At 42.2% G+C, this 25918-nt stretch overlaps 2 protein-coding genes across 4 annotated transcripts in view; one reads left to right on the forward strand and one right to left on the reverse strand.

The window, feature by feature from the left end:
- Nucleotides 1–9557: 9557 nt before the first annotated feature.
- PEG10 (paternally expressed 10) lies at nucleotides 9558–22965 on the reverse strand. The gene is given in 3 exon segments (XM_066353781.1): nucleotides 9558–14656; nucleotides 14659–15824; nucleotides 22737–22965. Coding segments are annotated over 3 exon segments (2340 nt in total). The 5' UTR covers nucleotides 22742–22965; the 3' UTR covers nucleotides 9558–13487.
- Nucleotides 22966–23152: 187 nt separating this feature from the next.
- Nucleotides 23153–25918, forward strand: part of SGCE (sarcoglycan epsilon) — a 70384-nt gene continuing 67618 nt past the window's right edge. Inside the window, exon 1 of one of the 3 annotated variants that reach the window (XM_066354176.1) lies at nucleotides 23153–23348. In XM_066354176.1, coding sequence (XP_066210273.1) covers nucleotides 23240–23348 — 109 coding nt within the window. In that variant the 5' untranslated portion in view covers nucleotides 23153–23239. The remainder of the gene's footprint in view (nucleotides 23349–25918) is intronic. The other 2 variants (XM_066354174.1, XM_066354175.1) reach the window with 2 other exon arrangements.

The raw sequence follows: 25918 nt of genomic DNA on the forward strand, positions 1-25918 counted from the left end.
AATTGATAAACCTGATAACCAGCCTAACCAAAAAAAAAAAAAAAAGATAAGACATAATTTATTAACATCCGAAATAAAAGAGAGGCCATCACTACAAATCCTATGGACAATAAAAAGGTAATAAAGAAATGCAAACAACTCTCTGTTCACAAATTTGATTATCTAGATAAAATTGACCAATTCTTTGAAAGTAACAATTTGCCAAAACTCAAACAAGAAGAAATAGATAATCTGTATATCTATCAAAGAATTTGAATCAATAATTAAGAAACTTCCAAAACAAAAAGCACCATGCCCCAATGGATTCACTCGTGAATTCTACCAAACATTTAAGGAAGAAATTATACCAATTCTCTACAATCTCAAAGGATAGAAGCAGAAGGAATAATTTCAATGCATTGATGAGGCCGGCATTACCTTAATACCAGAACCAGACAAAGACATCACAAGAAAACTACAGATGAACCTCTCTCATAAACATAGGTGAAAAAAGCCTCAACAAAAGATATAAAAATAATTATACACCATGATAATTACATATACATTATATCCCAGGTATACAAGGTATGTTCATTTTTTTTTAACATGAATTAATGTAATCCATCACATCAATAGACTAAAAAAAAATCATATGATCATATCAATAGACACACAAAATCATGTGATAAACTCCAACATGCACTTATGACAAAAACTTTCAGCAACCTAGAATTAGAGGGGAAATACCTAAGCTCAACCTGATACAGAAAATGTATAAAAGACTTAGAATAAAATATAGAGAAAATGTGTTGTGAATTGGTCACAGCATTAAATTTTCAGATATGACATCAAAAGGACAGGCAACAAAGGCATAAATAAACAAGCGGAACTACATCAAACTTAAAATGTTTCTGCACAGTAAAGGAAATAATCAACAATATCAAAAGGCAGCCTACTAAATGGGAGAAAATATTTGCAAGTCATATATCTGATAAAGGGTTAATACCCAAAGTATCAAAATAACTTATGCAATTTAACAGTGAAAAAAAAAATCTGGTTTTAAAATGGGCAGAGGATCTGAGTAGACATATTTTCGCGGAAGATATACAGATGGCCAACAGAACATGAAAAGATGTTCAAAATAAGTAATAACAGAGAAATGCAAACCAGACCACAATGATATCACCTCACATCTGTCAGAAGAGCTATTATCAAAAAAAGATGTAATAGCAAGTGTTGGTGAGGACATGGAGAAAAGGGAACTCTTGTGCACTGTTGGTAGGGATGTAAATTGGTGCAGCCACTGTGGAAAACAGTATGGAGGTTTCTCAAAAAGTTAAAAATAGAATTCCCATATGATTCAGCAATTCCACTTCTGGGTATTTATCCAAAGGGAACAATACTAACTTAAAAGATATCTGCACCCCCTGGTCAAGGCACATTTGGGAGTTGATGCTTCCTGCTTCTCCCTTCCTCTCTCTCTCTCTCTTTCTCTCTCTCCTCTCTAAAAATTAATAAAAGTAAAAAAAAATTTTTTTTAATTAAAAATAAAAAAAGATACCTGCACCCCCATACTCATCATAGCATTATTGACGATAGTCAAGACATAAACAACCTAAGTGTCTATTATCGATGAATGGATGAAGAAAATGTGTCATATATATATATATATATATACATACCAGTATATACCAGTATACACACACACACACACACACAGGCACGTGCACATAATAGAATAATATTCAGCCATATAAAATAAGGAAATCTTGCCATTTTTGACAGCATGGATGGACCCTGAGGACATTATGCTAAGTGAAATAAGTCAGACAGAAAAAAATAGCACATGATCTCATGGATATGTGGTATCTTAAAAGAGAGAGAGAAAATTAAGCACTCATAGATACAGAGAAGGGATTGGTGATTACTAGAGATAAGGGGATGGGTGAGTGAGCAAAATAGGTGGATGTGATTAAAAGGTACAGGCTTCCAGACATAAAATAATTAAGTCCTGCATATGTAATGTACAGCATGGTGTCTATAGTGAATAATACTGTGCTATATATTTAAAAGTTTCCAAGCAAATAGGCCTTAAAAGTTGTCATCACAAGAAAAAATATGTAAATATGAATAATGATGGATGTTAACTAGACTTATTGTGATCATTTACTATATATATATATATGATATATGTTGTATACTGGAACTAATATAATATGTCAATTATATCTCAAAAATAATTTAAAAAAGAAAAAACTCACTTTATTTTTATTTTATTTATTTATTAGGGTAACACTAGTTAACACAACTATTCAGGTCTCAGATGTCTAACTCTACAACACACCGCATGCTTACCCCCCCCAAGTCTTCATCTATCACCATTTATGCCCCATATCCTCTTCCACCTCCCCTCTTGCTGGCAATCACCACACTGTTGTTGGTGTCCATGAGATTTGATTTGATTTTTTGCATTTTTTGCTCTATCCCTCCACCTCCCTCGCCCAGGGCCTTTGCCCCCCCCCCTCCAGCTCTCTGTCTACTAAAAACTCACTTGAATTCACATCTAACTTCCTGTGTTCACTTTCAAGTAGGTTCAAAAGAAAGTGACTAGTGAACACTCTCCCAAACCCAACATTGAATTTTAGCACTTACTACGAGGCTTACATCTAGTTCTCAGAATGGGCATTATTTCAGTATTGGACTAAAAAGATCATGTGATATGCCAATTTTGTGGTCTTAATGCTAGTAAAATACCATCACTCTATGCAATTAATCTTAAGAACTACTGTCAGTGATAAAACTTGGGGTGATACTCAGGTAACTCAGTTTTTAAAATGAGAAATACATTGTCTTGAAATTGATTTAACGCCTGACCTGTGGTGGTGCAGTGGATAAAGCATCAACCTGGAAACACTGAGGTTGCCTGTTCAAAACCCTGGCTTGCCTGGTCAAGGCACATATGGGAGTTGATGCTTCCTCCCCCTTCTCTCTCTCTCTCTCTCTCTCTCTCTCCCCCCTCAAAAAAATGAATAAATAAAAAAAGAAATAAAAAAAAGAAATTGATTTAGTCCTAAAAGATACAGTGTTGTGGTATCTCACTAGATATATTCTAACATTGGGTTGATGTAAATAAGATATAGTGATGAAAACTCTTAGGAATAGAATAGAAAGAATATGTTTTTATTATTTTTAAAAAGAATTTTATCTATAATGATTTTTCCTTAGGGACTAGGTCAGGATACAGCATCTATACCACTTTCTTGGTTTATAAAAAGCACTCCTTGAGAAGAACTAGCCAGTGATACAAGTATATAAGTGATAATTTTAATTCAGTGATTTTCTTATGTAAGGATTATAAGGCAGTAATTAATGATTTTCCAGAGGTTCACTTGCTCTCTCTTTAGTTATTGTCTTGGGTTAAAAGATATTCTGTAAATTATATTAAGTTATCAGGAAGCAGGATTCCTAATGTGTCAACTCTCTAGGGATTATCTGAGAATAGAATTAGGGAGCTTTATTGTGTGCTAACAGGGTCTCTTCAGAGGTTAATTTGGGAGGAAAGAATCATCTAGTCTCTCTTTCTCTTGTTGATCCTTTTAAATTTTCAATAATAAAAACAAATATTTAAGAAATTTAATTTTAGTCTAGAAAAAAACTCAAATGCCAAAAATTAAGAAAGCTTCTTTGCACTAAATAATGATGTTATAGTGCCTGTTCCCAAATAGTTGGGCAACTGTTGTGCCTAAAAAAGTTGGGATAGCTGAATGGAGAGTCATTGGTGCTCATCCTTCAACTAAACTGCTCACAAAAACTAGGGGATCAAAGACCATGCAGATATTCCAGTACTTTCAGCCTTTTGTAGAGTGCATTTTCACCAATGAAATAAAAGTTGGTTTTGCATCTCATTTGCATAATCAAACAACTTTCTTTGACTTGTCATTTGTTTTCCTGATGTTCTTGTTTAATGGGAAAAAAATCAAATGCTTCTTTTTTTTTCTCACTTCATAATCATTTTGAAATATCCCCTAATATCTGTGAGCACTACATATTAGGTCCCTCAGTGTAACGTCTGTGCCCAGCATTTTATCCACCAACAGCTAAGTGTATCTGGCACATGAAAAAAAGTAAGTATCTTTTATGGATTCTTGCTGTATTGGCCAAGAGTTTGCTTAAAGGCTTTAATCACTCTAAAAAAAAAAAAATAGAAGACTGGATAAAGAAGATGTGGCACATATACACCATGGTATACTATTCAGCCATAAGAAATGATGACATCAGATCACTTACAACAAAATGGTGGGATCTTGATAACATTATACGGAGTGAAATAAATCAGAAAAAAACAAGAACTGCAGGATTCCACACATTGGTGGGACATAAAAATGAGACTAAGAGACATGGACAAGAGTGTGGCGGTTACGGGGGGTAGGGGAAGGGAAGAAAGGGGGGGCGGGGGAGGGGCACAAAGAAAACTAGATAGAAGCTGACGGAGGACAATCTGACTTTGGGTGATGGGTATGCAACAGAATTGAATGACAAAATAACCTGGACATGTTTTCTTTGAATATATGTACCCTGATTTATTGATGTCACCCCATTAAAATAAAAATTTATTTATAAAAAAAAAGTCAGTAACAGAGAAGTGATAAAAAAAAAATCTTCCATAAATAAAGCAGTGTGCAGCTTATTAAGAAAAAAAAAGTAAATAATTATTGACACACACACATAAACACAATTTATTCATTTACCTATCCATTCATTGTCTGTCCATCCATCCATCTAACTATCTATCCATTTACTCATTCAGTCACTTATGTAAATAATTATCCTTCCAGATTTTTCTCTACATATATTCAGAGAAGCCAGAAAAAGAGTAAAGGGTGGGGGGTTGGGTATTTACTTAATCTCTGGCACACTAAATAAATCAATTATTGAACAGACACATTTATTCATTTATCCGTCCATCCTTCCATCCACCTATCCAGGCACTCATCTATTTATTATCTATCCAGATTTCTTTCTACATATAAAGAAGCCAGAAAAAGAGTAAAGGAGGTAGTTGGGTATTTAATTTCTCTGGGAAAATATTAGGTGCTTGGGTAATAAATTAGTTGTCACATAAGTATGTACCAAATATTTCCTCATTCTTCTTGTGCATGTTCTTTATGAACTCAAAACTATTCTTCTTAGTTTTGATTGCTGTTGTTATTCCCTGAATAATTTGTCTACCCTCCCCACCATTAAGTTTCTCTTTCTTGCAGTTCTTGATTTATCTGGAATCCATTAGTGTATTTTTTGAGGTAAGGATCAAAAGTGATTCTCCTCCACACTAATATTTAATTGCTTATATATGTTTTTAAAAGTTCTGTTTTTTTTTTCCATTGTTGTTACTTCTATGTTACTAATATAATTTATTCAAGAATAGTAGTAACTCAGAGCTTCAATCCGTGAAACAAACCTCTATCAAGATTGACCAAGGACAGTCAGGCAGACTCCCGCATGCGCCTGACCGGGATCCACCTGGCATGCCTACCAGGGGGGGATGCTATGCCCATCTGGGGTGTAGCTCTGTTACAACCAGAGCCATTCTAGCGACTGGGGCGGAGGCCATGGGGCCATCCTTAGTGTCCGGGGTGGCTTTGCTCCAGTGGAGCCTTGGCTGCGGGAGGGGAAGTGAGAGACGGAGAGGAGGGACGGGAGGGAGAGGGGGAGGGGTGGAGAGGTAGATGGGTGCTTCTCCTGTGTGCTCTGGCCAGGAATAGAACCTGGGAATCCTGCACATCAGGCCAATGACTCCTACGGGTCTACCATATCATGCTTTTTACTTAAAAAAAAAAAAATTTACATTTCTTTTGAAGGCTGATGAACAGGAGACACCAAATCTTTTTCGCCTGCAAACTACTACCTTCTTTATTAGATCCAGCTAATAACACTGTTTTGTCTTTTTCCAAATAGCTCCAGATATATGGAAAAGATTGATATAGGCGGATGGGGATCCTGAAACCCCTCAGCGAGATCTTCTGAGCATGGCTTTTAAGGTACCAAGAGGCAGAAAAAGCCCAATAGAGATCAGGGGAACTACCAGCTTTTAGGATACACCCTTAAAGGCTCCAACGCCCCAAAGGGGTCTCATAGGATGCCCTCTGGGTCCTGCTTCAATAGTGGAAAGGAAGGTCATTGAGCTAAAGCCTGCCAGGCTTACATGCCTCTGCTGTGAGGAAACAGGGACACTGGAAGGTAGGCTTCCCCCTCGCTCCTCTAAGGGAGGGTTCAGTCTCTTCCAGACCTGCTCCAGCCACCTATGACCTAACCTTGCCCAGAAAGCTGGGGTTTGCCACTGAAGGCTGAAGGTGCCCAAGGCCGTCGGCCCCATCTATGACACTGTGGACGAGCCTAGGGTATTTCTTCAAAGAAGCAGGTAAACTGATCTCATTTGCACAAGGGCCACTTAACTATGTTTTGCCTGAATAGTCAGGTTTTTTATTCTTCCCTCAAAGATCTCTGTTGTGGGTGTTGATAGTCCTATTTTCTGCTGCTTTGCTTAGTATATAGTGTTTCCTTTATCCCTCCTACCTCAATGCCCCACTCATATTTCAGGCTGGGACCTACTCCTAATGTAGAGCTCTCCTTCCCCCTTTTGCCACCCAGCTTAGTGTATCCCAAGGTTCTCTTTACCAAGCCACAGTCGCAGAGCTCCAGGGAAAAGCAACCTTGTCTCAACTCTCCAGGCAGAGGAGAACAGAAGCTCCATATCCACGCATGCTGCAAATGGCTTTTCCAGTCTACCTGAATCATTAGCAGCTAGAAGCAGCTGTCATTGGGACTTGGACATGAGCTGCAAAGTATAGAATGGTGACAACAATTCCAGTGCCATGCGGACTTTTCCTGTGTGGACTTTTCCTGGACTCCTGCTCCCTGTGACAGCTCCTAACAGACTGAACTGTGGTTGGGTTGCATTTCTCAGGGATTTGGCATGGTGATGGGGCCAACTTGGACTTGGTGAACATGTTAAGGACAGTACTCTTTTATGGATTCTTGCTGTATTGGCCAAGAGTTTGTTTAAAGGCTTTTAATCACTGTAAAAAAAAATAGAAGACTGGATAAAGAAGATGGGGCACATATACACCATGGTATACTATTCAGCTAGAAGAAATGATGACATCGGATCACTTACAGCAGAATGGTGGAATCTTGATAACATTATGCGGAGTGAAATAAGCGAATCAGAAAAAAACAAGAACTGCAGGATTCCATACATTGGTGGGACATAAAAGCGAGACTAAGAGACATGGACAGGAGTGTGGTGGTTACGGAGGGTGGGGGGAGGGAAGGAGGGAGAGGGGGAAGGGGAGCGGGAGGGGTACAAAAAAAGAAAACTGGATAGAGGGTGATGGAGGACGATCTCTCTTTTGGTGATGGGTATGCAGCAGAACTGAATGACAAGATAACCTGGAAATGTTTTCTTTGAATATATGTACCCTGATTTATTGATGTCACCCCATTAAAATAAAAATTTATTTATATAAAAAAAAAAAGATTGACCAAGGAATGTACATTTATGTCTTTATGTTAATGTAATATGGTCCTCATTTTAAACAATTGTTTTGATTAATGACTGGTGTGGACTACACTGGATAAGAGAGGTTCTTTAAGCAATTTCTGCAGCTATACACTTGTTGATATTCCTCTGAAAAGCCACTTTTTTTTTAATTTTATAAAACTTGTGTATTTCAACATCTATTACCACTGCTGTGCACAGTGAGTTTAATGTTCTGGACTAGCCTTGTGATCCAGCTGCATAGTCAAATGTAACCCAGTCTTGAGGCTCAGCAACTTTTATTGTTTCCCTTAAGTTTTGTTTAATGATGTGATTTATGGGGAGAAGTGGGGGGTCGGGATGGGGAGGAGTCTAGGTATAAAAAACAGGGGTAAATAGGCTATTTCAATTTTTCAGAATGATTTGATTACTAGCTTTTACACCACATTAATTAAGTAACCCCGCCCCTGCCCCCAAACAGGCATTTGTTAGTCATTTGATCGTCGGCCACTCCCAATTTCTCCAGTTCCGCCCACCATGCTGCGCCCCGTGGAAGTCTGTGAACTCCGGGCGGGCGAGGCCGACAGCTCTTCAGCATACCCTGCTTCCGAGGAGGAGGGTTTTTGTGTTTTCATATCACCCCAGGTATTTCCATTTAGTCACCATATTCCATGTATCCTTCTCAAAAAACCCGGGTTTATGTGATCACCATGTCTACGAACCGTGCAACTCTTCTAAACTGACACATTAAGAGTTCCCTTTTGGTTGGTTGGTTGTTCTGGTGAGGGTGGAGATGAGCTGGCAATGTTTTTTCCTAGTTTTATTGAGATTTCATTGACATACATCACTGTATGTTTCAGGTGTGCAGCGTAATTGTTTGACGTACATGTATTTAAATGATTACCACTATTAAGCTTAGTTCAGGTTTTCTATATGCAACCTACTATTCTGTAACTGTCACGTTTTGAAAATCTGATAGGATGAATGCCTCATAGACCTCACTTGTCACTTTTCTTTAGAGGACTTTTACAATCACTCTGATATTGTGTTAGCTGGTATTAAAAACATCTGTATGTTAATTTCCCAAATATAACTACCTGACTTCATTTGGTATGTCTTTTTGTCCACATTGTTTTTATAATTTTCAATTAATAAATTTCAAGTATTCCTAGTGCAATTGCTATTAAAAATAAAATTTAAACATGTCAATAGAATATTGTGTGGCTTTATGTGTTAGAGCTTTGCAACTTAAATTTTTTTTATATTATGTCAATAGTCGCTATTAATTGTGACTTTATTTTACACGAGTTTTGCAGTTGTGAAAATTTAGTTGATTCCTTAAAAACCCTGGATAACTGAGACTGGCTTGTTTGATGAATGTATTCTTTATTCCACTTCCAAACTTACCCCCAACTCCACACTCCATACCTTCTTCCCATTCCCTACCCCATCCTCTGGCCTCTCCCCTCCCCTGCCCCACCCTCCTCAGTCTTCCCTCACTCTTCCCCATCATGACTTACTATTGTCCACCCCCCAACCCCAACAATTTCTCCTCTGTCCACTCCGGACCCAGTCCATTCCCCACCCCCTACCTTCCCTCCCAGTCCACTCCCCACCCCACCCCTCCATTCTCCCACCATGTCCATTTCCCCACCCCCTCAGTCCCCCCACTCCCCAGCTCTCCACTTCCCACCCCTGTCCATTTCCCACCCCACCCCTCCATTCTCCTACCATGTCCATTTCCCCACCCCCAGTCCTCCCCACCCCCCTCCACTCCCCAGCTCTCCATTTCCCACCCCACCCCTCCATTCTCCCACCATGTCCATTTCCTCACCCCCTCAGTCCCCCCACCCCCCTCCACTCCCCAGCTCTCCACTTCCCACCCCTGTCCATTCCCCACCCCACCCCTCCATTCCCCTACCATGTCCATTCCCCACCCCCTAATTTCCCACCCTGTCCACTCTCTCCCCTCTTCACTCCCCACCCCACTCCCCACCCTGTTGCCTTGATGCTGGTGGACGCTGAAATGATCAGGACACAATTTGCACTTAACCACTAAATCTTTATTAATTGAATTTATTATAATCAATGCAACATTAGTAATTTAAGAGAAATACAGAGTAAAGAGAATACAGCAATAAAACAGGGAAGGGCAGGGATGCGGGACAGGGGCAGGAAGGAAGTATCGGGGCCAGGAGAAGAGGTAGGGGTAAAGAGGAGGGCTACTGATGGGAGCAACTTTTCTTATTCATCATTTTCATGTAACTTCTACAAGTATTCACAGTTCATCATTGTCAATGTCGTTTCAGCTCAGTATTTCAGCAAGAATTTCTCAAAGGGGTATCTATCCCCGTAACTCTCTAAAGGCTTTGCTCATAATCTCCATCCCTGGAGTTAATGCCCAGGGCAAAGAGCCTTTATTAGATGATCTGTCCAATAACCTTTGGACTTTATCCCACTAGGGTTTTATCTATGTTCAAGTGACCCTAAATAGGTTAATCTCCCTGCAGTTCCCTCCGAGTTTATTTGAAATTATTAAGGGTAGCTATCACGGAATAAAGGATCACAAGTACACATGTCTACTTATAGAGATATCTAATAATAATCATGCTGTTTAACTAACCCCACCCACTTAAGATTACTTAATCCCTCCCACCCTAAACTTACTTATGATTAGATATATCCCCTCTTACTTAAACTGATTATATAAAGAAGTAAAAACAATACAACTTCCCACAGACCAATTCAACAGCACTTTACAATCTGAAGCAACAAAGAACTTTCATTCCCACAGCTGTGCCTTCTTTCTTTAGGTGAGAATGTGGTGTGGTTCCCACCCAGCTTTTCGGCTCTACAGGTAGTCCTTCATTTCTGCCCAGGTCTTTCCCAGCAGTGTTCTCTGTTGCCAATCTTGCACTTCAATCTGATGTTAGATGTCTGTGGTGGATGACAACTGGGTCGATTCAGGAGTCTTACGAGGTACCTGCAAACTTAAACAGAAATCCAGACTGCACTCTATTAGATGTGCCCCTCTTATTTCGTGCACCTGCTAGTTCACCGTTCTACCTCACATGACTTAATCAAACTAACTCTTCATCTTCCAGCATCTAACACAAATACCTCATTGCTCAAACTAAATCGACCCTTTAGAAATATATGTAAACTTCAATATCCTAGCCTGATGACCTTAGCTAGTTCTCTCCAAGTTTGCTTAAAAATGGGAGCTCATATCTTCTTCCTTGATTCTTTAACTGCAAATTTGGGCCAAAAGTCAGTCAAATCTGTCATTTTGTTCCAAAGGGTTGACTACTGGCTTCATTTAAACATTCTGATATTGACTTATCTCTTTTTATGTTTTTATTTTGCTCCCTCTCTAACTTCTTTAGAGATTTAATTGCTTGGCTCTTTAAGATTAAAGGCATTCTGGTCGGACAATGCCAAAGGTATTAAAAATCTCCAATACACACAAATTTGATCAACAGCAATAAAACACAACAATTGAAAGGAAACTTAACAATTCTTATGCTATAGAATAAATGAGATTACTTATCCTTAACACCTACATTTATAGAAAGCATATATAGCAATAGGGCATAGTACACACTGCCAAAAGTTTTTCACAAGCTTTTCTGAACAACCACGTGTGTCAGGGACTTCATCCATGAGTTGTTAACCCATACCACCGTGCTCCCCTGACCGTTGCTGTTGCTGGCCAGCGTCTCCAGGCTTTTGCTTGCAGTGATGGCAAATGTCCGTGTGCACATGCTGTGGCTGCAATGACCCATATCTAGGACCCCTACAGCTTGAAGAGCAATTCACAACTGTAAATTTGACACAACACAACTTCAATTCAAATATATGCAGGATGGATTGTGTGGTTGAGGTAAAATGAATGAAGTGACACTTCAAAACAGTCCAGAAGCACAAATGCACCATTTAAAAAATAACGACATACTCGAAAACACATGAGTGACTGACAACTTTTCTGATTCCATTGAAAAAAGAAAAAGAAAGTTTTGGATTCAATAGCCAATCAGATAGCCTTTTTGAATTTGCATATATTCTGTGTGACTTTTAAAGGCCTAATTGCTAAAATTGAAATTATATATGATGTTAAAATAGAAGATTGAAGATGAACAGGATGAACTATTATACAAAACTCCAGTTCCGAGGAGCCTCTCATTCACAGTGTTTGTAAGTGTTCACAGTAAGGAAATATTTTACACTACATTACTTGTCAATTTTAATTAGCTTAACTCTAAACACAATAAGAATTGAATAGTACTTCGTAATTCAATGGAAATAAAATTTGAGCAGTCACCACTTTAAAACTGTTAAAGGACACCACTAATCTACAGTTAAAAACATTTAAGTATTTAAACATGCAAGAGTAAGGATAGGTGATAATGAAGATAGGAAAGATGATGTCAATGAAAAATGAAACTTCACCATGAGACTCCTCTTCCTGACAGGCAATTTGGAACATGCACCACGTTTTCTACCGCTTAAACTGTTCTCAAACACATGCTCCTTGAAGCCTGCTTCTTTTCCTCTCTGTGCGTGACAGCAAAACTGAATCTCAGCAACCAGGCAGTAAGGATGACACGTATCCTGTAGTGGGGTTAATGGCAGTAGTAAAGAATTAAACAGAAAGAGAAGTTAGATCAACAAGTTCAAGGTAGTAGCAAGGGACCAGGCTAAAAGAAGTCAGGCAGTCCCAGGTTAGCACAAAGCAGCCAGGAGACACCAGATGATGTCACTGGACTGAGGACAACGCTTGTGTTGTCTGTTGCTTTGAGTCATTCGAGTTGCTTTCTGAGGCTTTTCATTCACTGGAAGCCAGATTTGAAACTCACTCAAGAAGTCCATGTCCTCAAGACACAATCCAATGCCCCAATTTCTCTTCTTCAAAGACATCCCTCCCAGGCATACGAGTGTGGGTGTGGGTGCTAAACTGACTTCCCCCCTCCAAGCATCCTGATGCTATAGTTCAGGGAGGGGACTGATGATGAAATGCCCAGATGTAGAGGCAGAGACGTGCACAGAAGCTCCCAAGAGATCCAGTAATTGATTTGCTACTCATTAGCCTTCAGACATGACTGACAGGTGGCAACATGTCATAAACATCTAACACACCTGGAGCCATCAACAGTTTCTGATTACCAGTTTAACATTTTTTGGAAGCCATTGCTGGCATGATGATGGTAAGTAAGGTGTTGTTACCAAGCCAGAGTTCTTGGGTACATACACGTGATCTGCACCAGCACGTGAAGGCACACTCAACGTGCAAGAAAGGGTGCTTCCTTCTCAGGCCTGAGGTGTTTCTGTGGCAGGGATTTTGCCTGCTCCTGGGAGAACCGGTCAAGTTGCTGCTCCTTGAGAATTAACGGAACCATGAAAGAAGTTTGAAGATGGTGAAGTTTCTAAGGGTGCAGCAGAAAGATCACGGAAGCCGTTTCACACTGCACCAATAGTTGTGGCTTCCTTACTAAGGCATCGGTCCTCCCCTGATGTAAAGAGAGTACCGAAACTCCATGAAAAGTCATGTCCTCCTCCTCCTCCTCCATGTCTCCCCCTCCATGAAGAAAACAGCAATTTTTGTGTTTGTATCAGCTTCTCTGTAAATATTAATTCAGGTTTCCAAGATTTGCTGGGAAGTAAAACTTATTAAGAATTTTAGTTAGATTGGCAGTTAAGGTGGAAAATTGAGAGATTAATTTGGTCAATATTCTGTTGCTCCCAGGAAATAGTGAGCTCTTTTGGTGGTTTTAGGATGTGTGCCAGCCCAGGGTGACCCTGACCTTCTGTAGCCATTTCAGAGAAGACTGCATGCACCTCAGGTTGGCCTGAAAATACAGTAGCATACAGTCACGATTTAGCACACAGTCACGATTTAGCACACAGTCACTGATTGAGAAAGCTGAACAGGAACACATTCTGAGGGCAGAGATTCTGAGGGCCACGACCGTATTCACAGGGCGCTGTAGGATGGCGGCGGCGGCGGCGGTGGCGGAGGTGGTGGCGGCTGGGGTGGCGGATACTGGGGTACCGGAGGCTGGCGGTACCAGTGAGGATTCCAGCTGATCATCACAGGGACATAGAGCGAGCGTCCATGTCCATCTCGGCCCACTGGGTACCAGGCAAATCCGACTGGGTAGGTCGGATACGTGCCACCTGTGGGGTACGTTGGGTATCCAGGTACTTGAGGTACATATTCAGAGTAAGTTGCCAGGTGAGCCGGGTCATCCAAATTTGGAATAGAGAGCCGAGGATACTGATTCTGGATGGTGAAACTGTGAGGAGCTCGGCAATCATAAGAAACTTGCAGTTTCCACCCTCTCTTCACTTGGAGTACTTGGGCTCCATTAGGTGCGATGGTTGGAGTCATCAGCCCATCCTTCACATTTCTGGCCACGAAGTCACGCAGAGCTGCCATCTCAGGTTCGGACAGAGAGTACACATGCCCGCTGGGGATACTGTGTGCTCCAGGGATCATTTCTATGCTGGGGTCCACCACGCGGTGATCTGGGTAGACGTTCTCATCCACTGGGGTGTACACATTCTGGACATAGTAATACCTCACTGGCTGGTAAACTCTGTATCCGTCGACTGGGTAGTAAAAGGACGGCTGCGTTGGTGGTGGCAGAGTGGGCGGGATTGGAGAATACATCCGGCAGTGGTATCGGCAGTATTCAGAATCGAACATGATCGATCGGGTGCTCCAAGTGATGTTAGGATCGTGTGTGCTCAGCCAGCGTACCCCCAGGACGACGGGGAAGAAGGGAGACTGAGTCACATCGAAGGACAGCACTTCACGGTGATCTCCCAAGTCGACTACCAGGTCGTGTGTTTCGTGGATAACTGGGCCCGATGCGATGGGACGTCCATCAATCGCTTCCACAAGTATTGGCCAGTCCTTGACCCTCAGAGGAATTAAATTGTGGGCAACGTACTCGTGATCAATGAAGTTACCAGAAGCGCCGGAATCGATCATGGCTCGGACGAACAGGCTGTGTCTGCCTGGAAGATGAATCTGGAGCATCACTTGCAAGTGAGATGAAGCATCATCTGGTGGGGACCTTATTATTTCTGGCCCGGTCGCTGAAGGTCCCTCTACAGCGGGGCCGGGGAGTTTCCCGCCGGCGAAGCCTTGGAGGCCTTGGCAGGACAGTTGTCTGCGTAGTGCCCTCCGTTGCCACAGTAGAGGCAGAGGTTCAGCTTCCGGCGTCTCTCCTTCTCTTCCTGGGTCAGGCGCATGCGCGCACCTCCCACCGGCTCGGTGGGGTCCATCTGGTGGTGACTGGCAGGCGGAGGCAGTGCCAGCGCGCGGGGTGGGGAGCGCGGCTTGCTGGCTGCGGCCGCCCGGGCCAGCCTTCTCTCGATGTGGATGCACTGGCCAATCAGCGCGGACAGCGACTTGGCCACTTCAAGCTGCGAGAGCTCGGCCTGGATGTGCTCGCTGAGGCCCTCGTGGTACTGGTCAATCAGCGCGGGCTCGTTCCAATCCAGGTCCTGGGCAATCATCTGGAAAGCATTGGAATAGTCGACGACTGACCCCGGCCCCTGGCGCAGACGTCTGATCTTGCGTTTGGCGGCCTCTCGCCTCTGGGGGTCTTCAAAGATGTGCTTCATCTCGGTCATGAAGGCTGGGTAGTTGTGCATCAGGTAATGGGCTCTCTCCAGCTTGGCAGAGGCCCAGCGGGCAGCACGACCGGTCATCATGCTGGTGACGAAGCAGACGCGGACGCGATCAACTGAGAAATCTCTGGTGCTCTTTTCCATGAAGAGTTGGCACTGGGACATGAAAGGAACCAGCATGTCAGGGTTGCCGTCAAACTTCTCGGGCAGGTCTTCTGGGCACTCTTCCTCTGGGGGAGGGGGTGGAGCAGCAGCCGCTGCAGCACCACGCAGCTCCAGGTCGTCCTCCTCTTCCTGGGGGGCGGGCTCCACTTGCTCACGAAGGTTCGAGTTCTCCTCTGTGAGCTTCTGCACCTGGTTCTGCAGGTTGTTGTTCTCCTCGGACTGCCTCATGACCTTCTCTCTGAGGTTGTTGATCTCTTCAGAGAGATCGCCCCGCCGCCCGTCAGCCAGGTTGGGGATGTACTGGTCCCCCTGGCAGCTGTGTGCGGAGGAGGAGGGGTCGTTAGGGGGGGGAGGAGGAGGAGGTGGTGGGCAGTCGGGCCCCAGGGTGAGAGGTGGGGTGGGAGGAGACCTCCCAAATGTAGCTTCACTCCTGTGGGGATGGAGGCCTGATTCCTGGCCTCCTCTTCCACCCTTTCTTCTTTTTGTTTTCAAAAGTTTTTTGTTTCTGTAAATGAGGATAAAAACATATTTCAACATACACAGCATAATACAGAGAAGATTTTAGCATTTAAAGTATAAAATACTTTAAATACATGAGTATTTAAAGTATCTACTAAAGTACTTTAAATACATGAGTATTTAAAGTATTTACTAAAGTACTTTAAATACATGAGTATTTAAAGTATCTCTTTACTTACTTATAATAGTCAATAAACAAAACCCCTACAAAGAGACAATAAAGAAAAGCACCTTTTTGATGTCCAGATGACATTTTCCTCCTTAAAAGTCACCTGTTCATTGTAATTCACCAATACATAACTGTATTAACAGCATGCTGCTTAACGTGACTGACTATAAAAGAATGTCCAGACACTCCAAACAAATAGTTTTGAATCCAGCAAGCAGAGTAAGAAACTTTCAAGGTAAAGATGGCTACCAGATAAATTACACAAAGCCAAAATTGTAAGTGTTATTAGAGAAGTTACCTGAATAACAGGCAATAATATTCCAGCCAACAGGGGAAAAAAAAAAAAAAAAAAGCTGCCACAAAACCCACAGGATTGTCTACATTAAGTTTGTTGACCATAATTTCATTTCCCAAAGAAAATTCCCTATGGCAGTGTTTTTCAACTAGTGTGCCATGAGACATGGTAAGGTGTGAATATAAATACATTTAGAAACTATATTATTAACTATATGTATAATATGTACTGTGTTAGAGTGTCATTTTGTGTCATTTTGGTAGGTGGTGTGTCCCAGGATTTTGTAAATGTAAAAAATGTGCTGCAGTTCAAAAAAGGTTGAAAATCACTGCCCTATGGGACAGAGATGGCAGCAACATGGTTATACCTGTGCATATCAGTTTTCTTCCTTATTATGCAGGTAATCAACAAATATTAGCTGCTACCTCCTAGAACAGCCGTTCTCAACCTGTGGGTCGCGACCCCGGCGGGGTTGCCTAAAGCCATCGGAAAATACACAATGCATATCAGGTATTTACATTCCGAATCATAACTGTAGCAAAATTACAGTTATGGAGTAGCCACCAAAATTATTTTTTGGTTTGGGGTCACTGCAACATGAGGAACTGTATTGCGGGGTCACAGCATTAGAAAGGTTGAGAACCACTGTCCTAGAAGGAGTTGGGCTATATGTAAAATGGGACATTGGAAGAAGCCCAATAGTACACCTCAAACTTATAATAAGGATTTAATTAAATAATGCAGGTAAAGTCATAGTGAGTTTCCAATAACTGTTAGCTGATATTAATAAAGTTACTAATAAGAAAACAGAAAGGTAACTTTCTGTATAAAGAGGTTGGGATTAAAACAGGGAAGTACTGCAACTAGAACAATCTAAAGATTTTTTTTTTTAATACTCTGTTGGTTAAACAAATCCAGAGACTCATTTGACTTGCAGGTCACCTGTGTGCAATCCTTGGGCTTTTTTTTTTATTTTTAATTTATTCATTTTTTTTTTTAGAGAGGAAAGGGAGAGACAGAGAGAAAGGAGAGACAGAGAGAGAGAGGGGGGGGAGGAGCTGGAAGCATCAACTCCCATATGTGCCTTGACCAGGCAAGCCCAGGGTTTCGAACTGGTGACCTCAGCACTTCCAGGTCAATGCTTTATCCACTGCGCCACCACAGGTCAGGCCATCCTTGGGCTTTTTAAACAAGGGTTGTCAGTGCAGCCCCCACCTGAAAGTTTGTAACTTAAGAGTGGAATAGGGCTGAACTCCTTCCTAGGAGTAAGTGGTTTGGGGGTGGGGTACAGGAGATAAGAAATTAAATGTCTTATTATGTGTATGGTGACAATAAATCACATACAGCAAATCACCACTCAGTGCCTATATCCTTTCTGAATATAGTGTTAAATGTATTTAGAATAACCTAATTATTTTAAATTTTCAGTGATTTTTTTAATGAGCATCAAATGCTTATTAGGATAGGTGCTCAAAAGTTTAGAAATATAAATGTATAAAACAGGCAGACTGCCTATTCACCAAATTTTAATTCAGCAGTCCTGTTCCTCTACCTTATAAAGGTAAAAATGGATGCCAAATTATAGAAAATATAAAACCACAAAGATAAACGTGTATTCAGAGAAATTAGGTAATTAATAGTTACTATTTCAACCTATAGGAAGGTACAAGAAAAAAAATTTAAAAGGTGGCAGTAGTCAAATATACCTGCAAACTCCAGCTATGCCTGACCCCTCCCTCCTCCTTCCCCCCTCCCTCCTTCCTCTTCCCTCCCCCCTCCCCCCTCCCTCCTCCCTCCCCCCTCCCTCCTTCTTAAGAGCCCTTCTAATCCCTTAGTTCCCTCCCTTGACCCAACCCCCACGCCCAATACCCAACACCCAACTTTCCCCACACCCTGTGATGTTGGTGTGACCTCTTGAAGTAGTGGGACTCAGAAAGCAGAGTCCTTAAGGGACAGATTTACTGTGCTCTTTTAAGTTTTAACTTTCTATTTAATTACTTTAATAACTTAGGCTATAAAAACAATGAATAATTGACATTTAATATAAAATATTCAAGTTTAGAAAAATTAAAAGATGCAATTAACACATCATAGTTTGATATTTAGTTTCATTTCTAATTCCTTAAAGACAATTGTATTGGTGACGCTCAGAATATAAGGTCGCAATATTTATTTATGAAGTTTAATGCATAAAGAATTTTATTGTCCCATTAAGAAAACAAATAAGCACAGGTCAGGTGACTCAGGTGTCATTTCTGTCCTCTCGATATTAACACTTTCAAAACTCAGAAGATTTCTGAAAAGAGCCAGTGCACCCTGATCCAGGTCAAGAAAGTTAACCTACATGTCAATCACAGTCACTGGAGTGGGCTTTACTGAGGCCCAGGTCTGATGGTTTTAAATCTGCAAAACACAATGATGGGTCAGAAGTAACAATATATTATGAAATTAGCAAACAATCACTGAATTGTTTAGGGATAGAGAAGATCAATATAGGCTTAAAATTAAAAAGCTTTTGGAAGACAGAAAGTTAATATAAAACTGATTAGAGATTGAAGTTTAAACAATAGGGAGGGGTTGCAGCTATGTAATTTAAGAATGCAGACCTCCCTCCCCAAATCATTAGATTCTTGAAAAACATTTTTAATCCAGTGCTGGTCAAACAAATTCAGGGCCTTATGTGGCTTGCAAGGTCACCAGTTAGAGACCCTTGACTTTTACTAATATCAGGCCTCAGGCCCCCACCCTCAGGAATTGCAATTTTGGAGTGGGACTTTAAGTCCTAAAAGAGAGAAATGCCCATAGAAGAGTACTTGACCCATTGCAAGTGCTAGAGTAGTGGGGAGGCAGGTTAACTATCAGTGTTAAGTCAAGTTTTTAAACGTTTAACAGCAACTGGAGCACAGGTTAAGAAGGGAACAGGACCACTGCCACTGGATTTGAATTACAAAACTGTTGCTCCTTAAATGCCCTTTTTAATAGGGGCTGAATTGGGGAGGCAGGGGTCAAGAGGCCCCATTCCTAAAGCCTGAAAGGACACACAGCATAAAGCCAAGTCACCTGAAATAGACGCCATTTTTACATATGAAAAAGTTCAGTGTTAGTCATTTAGGAATTAAATACATAGATATTAATATTTGACTCTTCAGGATGAACTCTAAAAGTCTCTATTCCCCAAACACACCAAAGAGCAACAGTAGCCAAAAACCACTCTGCATTAGACATCCCATTAGGAAATAACACTTCATTAAGCAACTCTTCATTGTTTTACATTTTCAAATGTCCACATTTCTCTTTGAGTACTATGTGTACTCTTTGTGAAATACGTTAATTAATATGCATTTGTTTTTACCATTGTTTTGAACCTCTTTACAATGCAGATACATAATTTCCAACAGGAGTAGGGGCAGGGTGCCAAGGTGGATCAAAGGGGCCTGGGGACTTACAGAAAGCTGTAATTATGATAAGCACATGTTTGTGTATTTGTTGGGGATGGGGTGAAATGTGATAGATTTGGGGGAGCCAAAACTACAAATTCCCCCATAACAAAGTCCTGGCTCATGGTTTATAATATATGGAACCAGGTTTTAAAATTCTTTTATTTAGTTAGAAACATGTGGTACATCAGACTGGCAGTAAAATATAAATTTGTTTTATAAAGATGTTTAATAATGCCAGTTAAAACCCTCAATCTACATTTTGTAATGTAGCCACTTTGTTACATTACACAAATTTTAAATATGACAATTATGTACCATTAAATAATCACTTGCCCCAAATTTAAGTAATTAGCTTTTGTGCTAATTATTTCAAGTATTTTAAATTAATTTAGTTTTTTTGTATTAATTACAGCTTACATTATTGGAGTTTAAAAATTCACCCTTTGATCCTGTTAAATGTCAGAGAGATAAGCAGGAAAGAGCCAACAGCAGCAAATCACCAGAAAAAATCTGCAGACACCAAGGAAAACACCGAATAAAACAATTTAGCCTGGTCATTTTATACATATTTAATAAGTGCCTACCACATGCCAGGCACAATTAATAAATACCAGGGCTTCAGAGTCACACAGATAAACACCTCATCCTCGCTCAGAGGCCAAGCCAACAGCACCAGTAAGCTACTTAAACTCCGATAAACTCCTGTATCCACCAAGGCATCTGATTCCAGTAGTTATAACCACAAAGGTCCAGTAGTGTCGCAAAAATAAAAAACAATGCTGTGTTAAATGATTTAAATATGTTATTTTTCATTATAGTAAAAGCGTTTAGTTAGACTGCCTTTAGAGGCGCCAGCCATGTCAGCATAGGACTCATATATAACCCACTATCAGGAATTTAAATTGTGGGATTGTTACTTAACATATGCAAAGCACTTATAAAAAGTGCTTATGGATTCTAGATAAGTTATTATTATTGTTAATTGTTCCTTATTATTCTTATATTTATTAGACATTTGTGGTTAAAATGCAAAACCAATACAGCAGAGAAACCGCAGGAGGGCGGTGGGGCTGTGCAGCCAGGCTCAGCTAGTGAAGGCGCGCAGGCGCAGAGCTGGTTCTGATGGGTTGGGGAGCTCACACTGCGCAGGCGCATGCGGCTCTGGGAGAGGCGGGGGGGGGGGGGCCCAAGGCCAATTCAGAGGAGGCAGGCTCAGGGAGAGGCGGTGTCTTGTGAGCCGCCTGGGAGGGGCTATGGAGGTGGGGTGTAGAAGCATCACCTCAGAGGAGGTGGCCTCAGGGAGGCGGGGCTTGACTAGCTGCCTAGGAGGCGGGCTCAGGGAAAGGCGGGGTCTGGTGAGCCGCCTGGGAGGAGGGGCTATGGAGGTGGGGTCTAGGAGCATTACCTCAGAGGAGGCGGGCTCAGGGGGAGGCGGGGCCTAGCCAGCCGCCTGGGAGGAGGGGCTATGGAGGTGGGGTCTAGGAGCATTACCTCAGAGGAGGCGGGCTCAGGGGGAGGCGGGGCCTGGCCAGCCGCCTGGGAGGAGGGGCTATGGAGGTGGGGTCTAGGAGCATTACCTCAGAGGAGGCGGGCTCAGGGGGAGGCGGGGCCTAGCCAGCCGCCTGGGAGGAGGGAGGCTTAGAGAGGCGGGGTCTAAGGAGGCAGGGTATAGAAGGCGCACTCGAGGTAGGCGCGCTCTAGGTAGGCGCGCAGCAGAGAAGGCGCGCTCTGGGTAGGCGCGCCGCAGAGAAGGCGCGCTCTAAGTAGGCGCTGGGAGGCGCTAAGCCCGCTCTGAGTGAGTACTGCAGAGAAGGCGCGCTAGAATGGGCGGGGCAGGTCTGAGACTGGCTGCACGCCTCTCCCAAGATCTCCCCTTCCCAAACCCCTCCCACCAGCCCGCAACAGCCAGAATCATTTCACGCAACAAGAGCAATCCCCTCCAGATCCACCCCCCCCCCAAACTAAGCAAACCAACAGTTTCCACAAACTGTTGCTGGACGCCGATTTGCGCCCTCTCCAACTATACCACCACTTCCATGTAGCGCAGCTAGGCAAGGAAGCCTGCCATCGCTAAAATATTCCCTTTTACGCTCAAGTCAGGGCCCCTCCACTCCACTGCTATAGCAGGAACTGTGTGGGCAGAATGTTAAACACTAATTTTTGCCCAGGGCTCCATTTTGTCTACCACCAACAGCATGCAGAGAACCGTCCTGCAGAAAAACATAGTGGGAGCCATTCCAAAAGGTGTTTAAGAGACAAAAGGTGGGGTTCCCCTTCTAAGAAGACAAGAGGAATTTTACTCTGCAGCGCATATCCCTCTACAGCTGGTTTCTTTGTAGCGCCAAACAGTGCAGCTTGGATATCCCTGCAGCTGTTATTACTTTATAGCGCATTTGAAGGTATAAACTGTTCCGCAGCTCTTGTACCCCTGCAGTTCCTGTGCCTTGAAGCGCAATGAAGCGCTGTTGTAGTGCAATCGTATCATTTTTGTAGCGCTAACCTACAAGTCAGATTTTGTAGCGCTTCTAAAGCGCAAATCAGTCTGCAGCTCATATATCGCGGCAGTTTCTACTGGTCTGTAGTGCACTCAAGTGCCCATCAGTTTGTAGCGCAATTAAAGCGCTTATCAGTCAATAGCGCGATTGAAGCGCTTATCAATCTGCAGCGCATGAAGCGCTAATTAGTTTGTAGCGCGTATCACTTTGTAGCGCATTTGAAGAACAAAATACAAATTGGTCCGTAGCTCATGTCCGTCTGCAGCTCATGTCCGTCTGCAGCTCATGTCTGTCTACAGCCCGTATCTGGACTTAGGACGTGGAAATCAAAGCCCTGAAGGCTTCGTTTCTCCACTCCTTTTTGGGGTACTGCCAGTGAAGGCGTGACAAGGTTTGCGTGGAGACATTCAGGGGTTCTACTACATCTCCCGCAGCTCTCGATAAAAACGAGAATTGAATATGATCTTTAAAAAACCCAAAAAACAAAAAACGTTCTCACCGCATACTCACCACGCGAGGACTCCTCTGCGAAGACAGGAAGGATGGGGTCCCACACCTGTGCCAGGCGTGGGATCCGCTGGGTGCTCCGCAGCCCGGAGTAGCTCCGGTTGCGAGCCCGCTCAGCGGACCTTTCGCAAGGCTAGGTGGACCCTCTCCGCTGTTCTTCCCAGGTCGCAGTCAGGTTTCTTCGACACACACCAACCGAAGTTGAAGCGCGTGTACCGAGAGCGCCGACTGGCAGCCTTATATAGGCTGAACAGAGAAGGGGGGCGCCAAATCCCAGCGTGCTCTGCGGGATAGGGGGGCGGAGGGGGGTGCGGGGGCGGGAGGGCGGGAGGGATGGGGGTGGGCGCGATGCCTCGCTTCACTGGCCCGCCGCTAGAGGGAGCACGGGATTAAGGAGGGGGTGCAGGATGCTGATGTTGAACTGGCCGAGCTGGAAGGAAAGAAGAAAGGGAGGGGAGGGGAGAATCGAGGACTGTCGGCCTAGTCAGGCCAAGAATGCAGTTTTCACGGTGGTGGGAGCTGGGCGACCCTCTTGCTTGGACAGGACAGGGTCGGGGGACACGCAGGATGAGCCCCTCAACCACTGGCACCTTCTTACTGACAGGTTAGTGGCCTGCGCGCGACAGGAGGTACCAAGGCCAACAGGCCTCCGCCTCCCCATCCCCCACCCAGGTTTTGGGTACCCGGGTGGATTTTCTGGGCGTCAGCCCCTCTTGCTGCCTTGGGCCCCACTGCACCCTTCGTCCATATCTCCCTGCACCCCACTTCCGGCCCTTCTGTGTAGCTTCCCAGGCTTGACCCCTGGCCCTTCTTTTTTCTGCGCGCCCCCGCGGGCCCCTCCCTGCCCAGAGAACGCAGAAATTTTATCTCCCAATTCCATTCCCAACACTGTCCCCCACCTCCACCCCCCATCTCCAGCTTCGGTGGTGGACATCTCCCGATTCCTGTAGCAAAGAACAGGGGGTCGTTGCCACTTTTTTCTGGGGGGCTCTTTACCCCACCAATGGGGCTCTGCGGCCCAGATGCGAGCCATAGGAAATGGGTGTCAAGCTGTGTCTCCCTCTACCCAAACACATTTTTTTTGTCCTTTTCTTGAGTCTAATCTGGAGAGAACATAAAAATGTGTATTTGAAACATCTAATCCCCCCCCCCCCCCTTACTAAGCGCATTTCTCGGCGGCGGATATCTCGTTTGTCCTAGGTTTTAGAGATCAGGGAAGCGGCATCACGAAATGCTGGAACTAAGGAGAAATCCAAGTCAGGGTTAACCCCGGCTGGGGCTAGAGACGCTGCAAACGGCACCATTTGCCCCACCAAGTGCACTATTTCAAGAAAGCAAAAACAATTAAAAGCAGCTGTGAATGCCTCCAATGCGCTTGGCGGGCTTCGGAGGCTCGCAGCCACAGCCCTTTGGTGGTGATTACAAGGGAGGGTTTCGTAGCTTTCCCTGCAACGTTAGATTTTTGTAAATCTTGTAGGGAGAATGAATACATTTAGTCACGGCAACCTCATGTTAATCCTTTCAGGCGCGTTGCCGAGATTGAGCCACAAATATTTGTGTGTATCTCTACGTATAAACTTTACATATTCTACCTTAGAGAAAACTGCACTGAGTTAACAAGACTCATGTAAAACAGATGAGGAGGGATGCTTTGAATAAAAAACCTTAGCGCGGATTTCCATTTAAGCGCCCCAAAGTGTTAGGCGCTGAGAAAAGGGACAATCTGTTGTTGATAATCTGAGTAAAAGAAGTTTAAATTAAAATGGAAAAACAAATTATTTACAGCTGAGTAAGGTTCCTTAAACGGATGAGACACATTTGTATTTGAAGGCTAAAATTAAGCATATTTTAGTAATATTGCAATAGATTATACGGAAGGATAAATAAAAATTTTACTCTCGATAGATGACAGGGTGGCAGAGATTGTACTTAAAGCGAGCCTTTGTAGGAATAAACAAAACTGTAGCACATTACTGAGATTTTACTTTTTTGTCAAATAATATATTGACCATTAGATATATGAATGAATGAAATGCAGATTTCTAACAATGAAAGATGTTTTTCTAGGAACTTGGGGGAACACAATTATTCTTTTTAGAAGTGCCTTTTAATCTTTAGGATGTATACCCTTTTCTGTGAGATAGAGGAATTTCAGGATTTCTTATGTTTGCTGGAGTACTGTTACGTTGACCACCGGACTCTCAAATTCTTAGCTTTATTTTAATCCAGAAAAGTTACTTCACCCAGTTGTTAACTAATAGTCTTTTCTAAAAAGTGAAATTAAAAATCAGTATAGATGGTAAGGAAATTTCAAGTTTGAAAATCGTCCCAAGACTTTAGAAGTTTGAACAAATTTGAACCAATTGATTTTTTATTTCAAAATGTTATCCAGGATTTTTTATATTAAAAGGAAAAGCTTTAGTATTATTTTTATCATAATAAGTAATTTCTATTCATTGCACAAAATTCAGGGGAAAATACTCCAGAAACCTGAAAAAAAAAAAAAAAAGGGAAGAAAATCAAGATCACCTGTAACCTCTTCATTCTAAGATAACCGCAGTGAACATTATGGAGTTTACTTTTTTAGACCTTCTCTATCATATATATGTACCTAACTAATATGTATTTTTCAGAGAGCTGCATTTTTATAATTTCTAAAATTAAAAATTAGATCAAATTAATTTTTCTCTATTATTTTCTTTCCAAGGAGACTTAACTGTCAAATAACATTACATATTCAGAGACTTTTCAAAACTGAAATATTACCTTTTCTAATTTAAATGTTAAATGTACACTAGTACATAAGATTTATAACCAAAGAACTGAGAATTTTCTCTGATTTCATTGTTCTGACATACACATATATAGTTATCATTTTGGTATATTTCCTTGTGTTTATTCCTCTACATATGAAATAATTTTACTTTGCCTGAGAAATAGAATTTTCAGGGGGAAAAAAACAACATTAGTAGATAAGTAGTTTTGATTAACCTTTTTTAATCTAAAACAACAAATAATTCAAAATAAAAACAAAAACAGGTTAATAGATAATACTTTAGATTACATTTTTTGTGTTATCTATAGCAAAACAACATTAAAAGCTACCCAAAAACAACATTAAAAGCTACCCCAAAAATTAATAAACAATTTTAAACACTTTTTTTTGACATTTAG

This window comes from Saccopteryx leptura, chromosome 12, assembly GCF_036850995.1.
Source record: "Saccopteryx leptura isolate mSacLep1 chromosome 12, mSacLep1_pri_phased_curated, whole genome shotgun sequence".
Classification (NCBI taxonomy): Eukaryota; Metazoa; Chordata; class Mammalia; order Chiroptera; family Emballonuridae; genus Saccopteryx; species Saccopteryx leptura.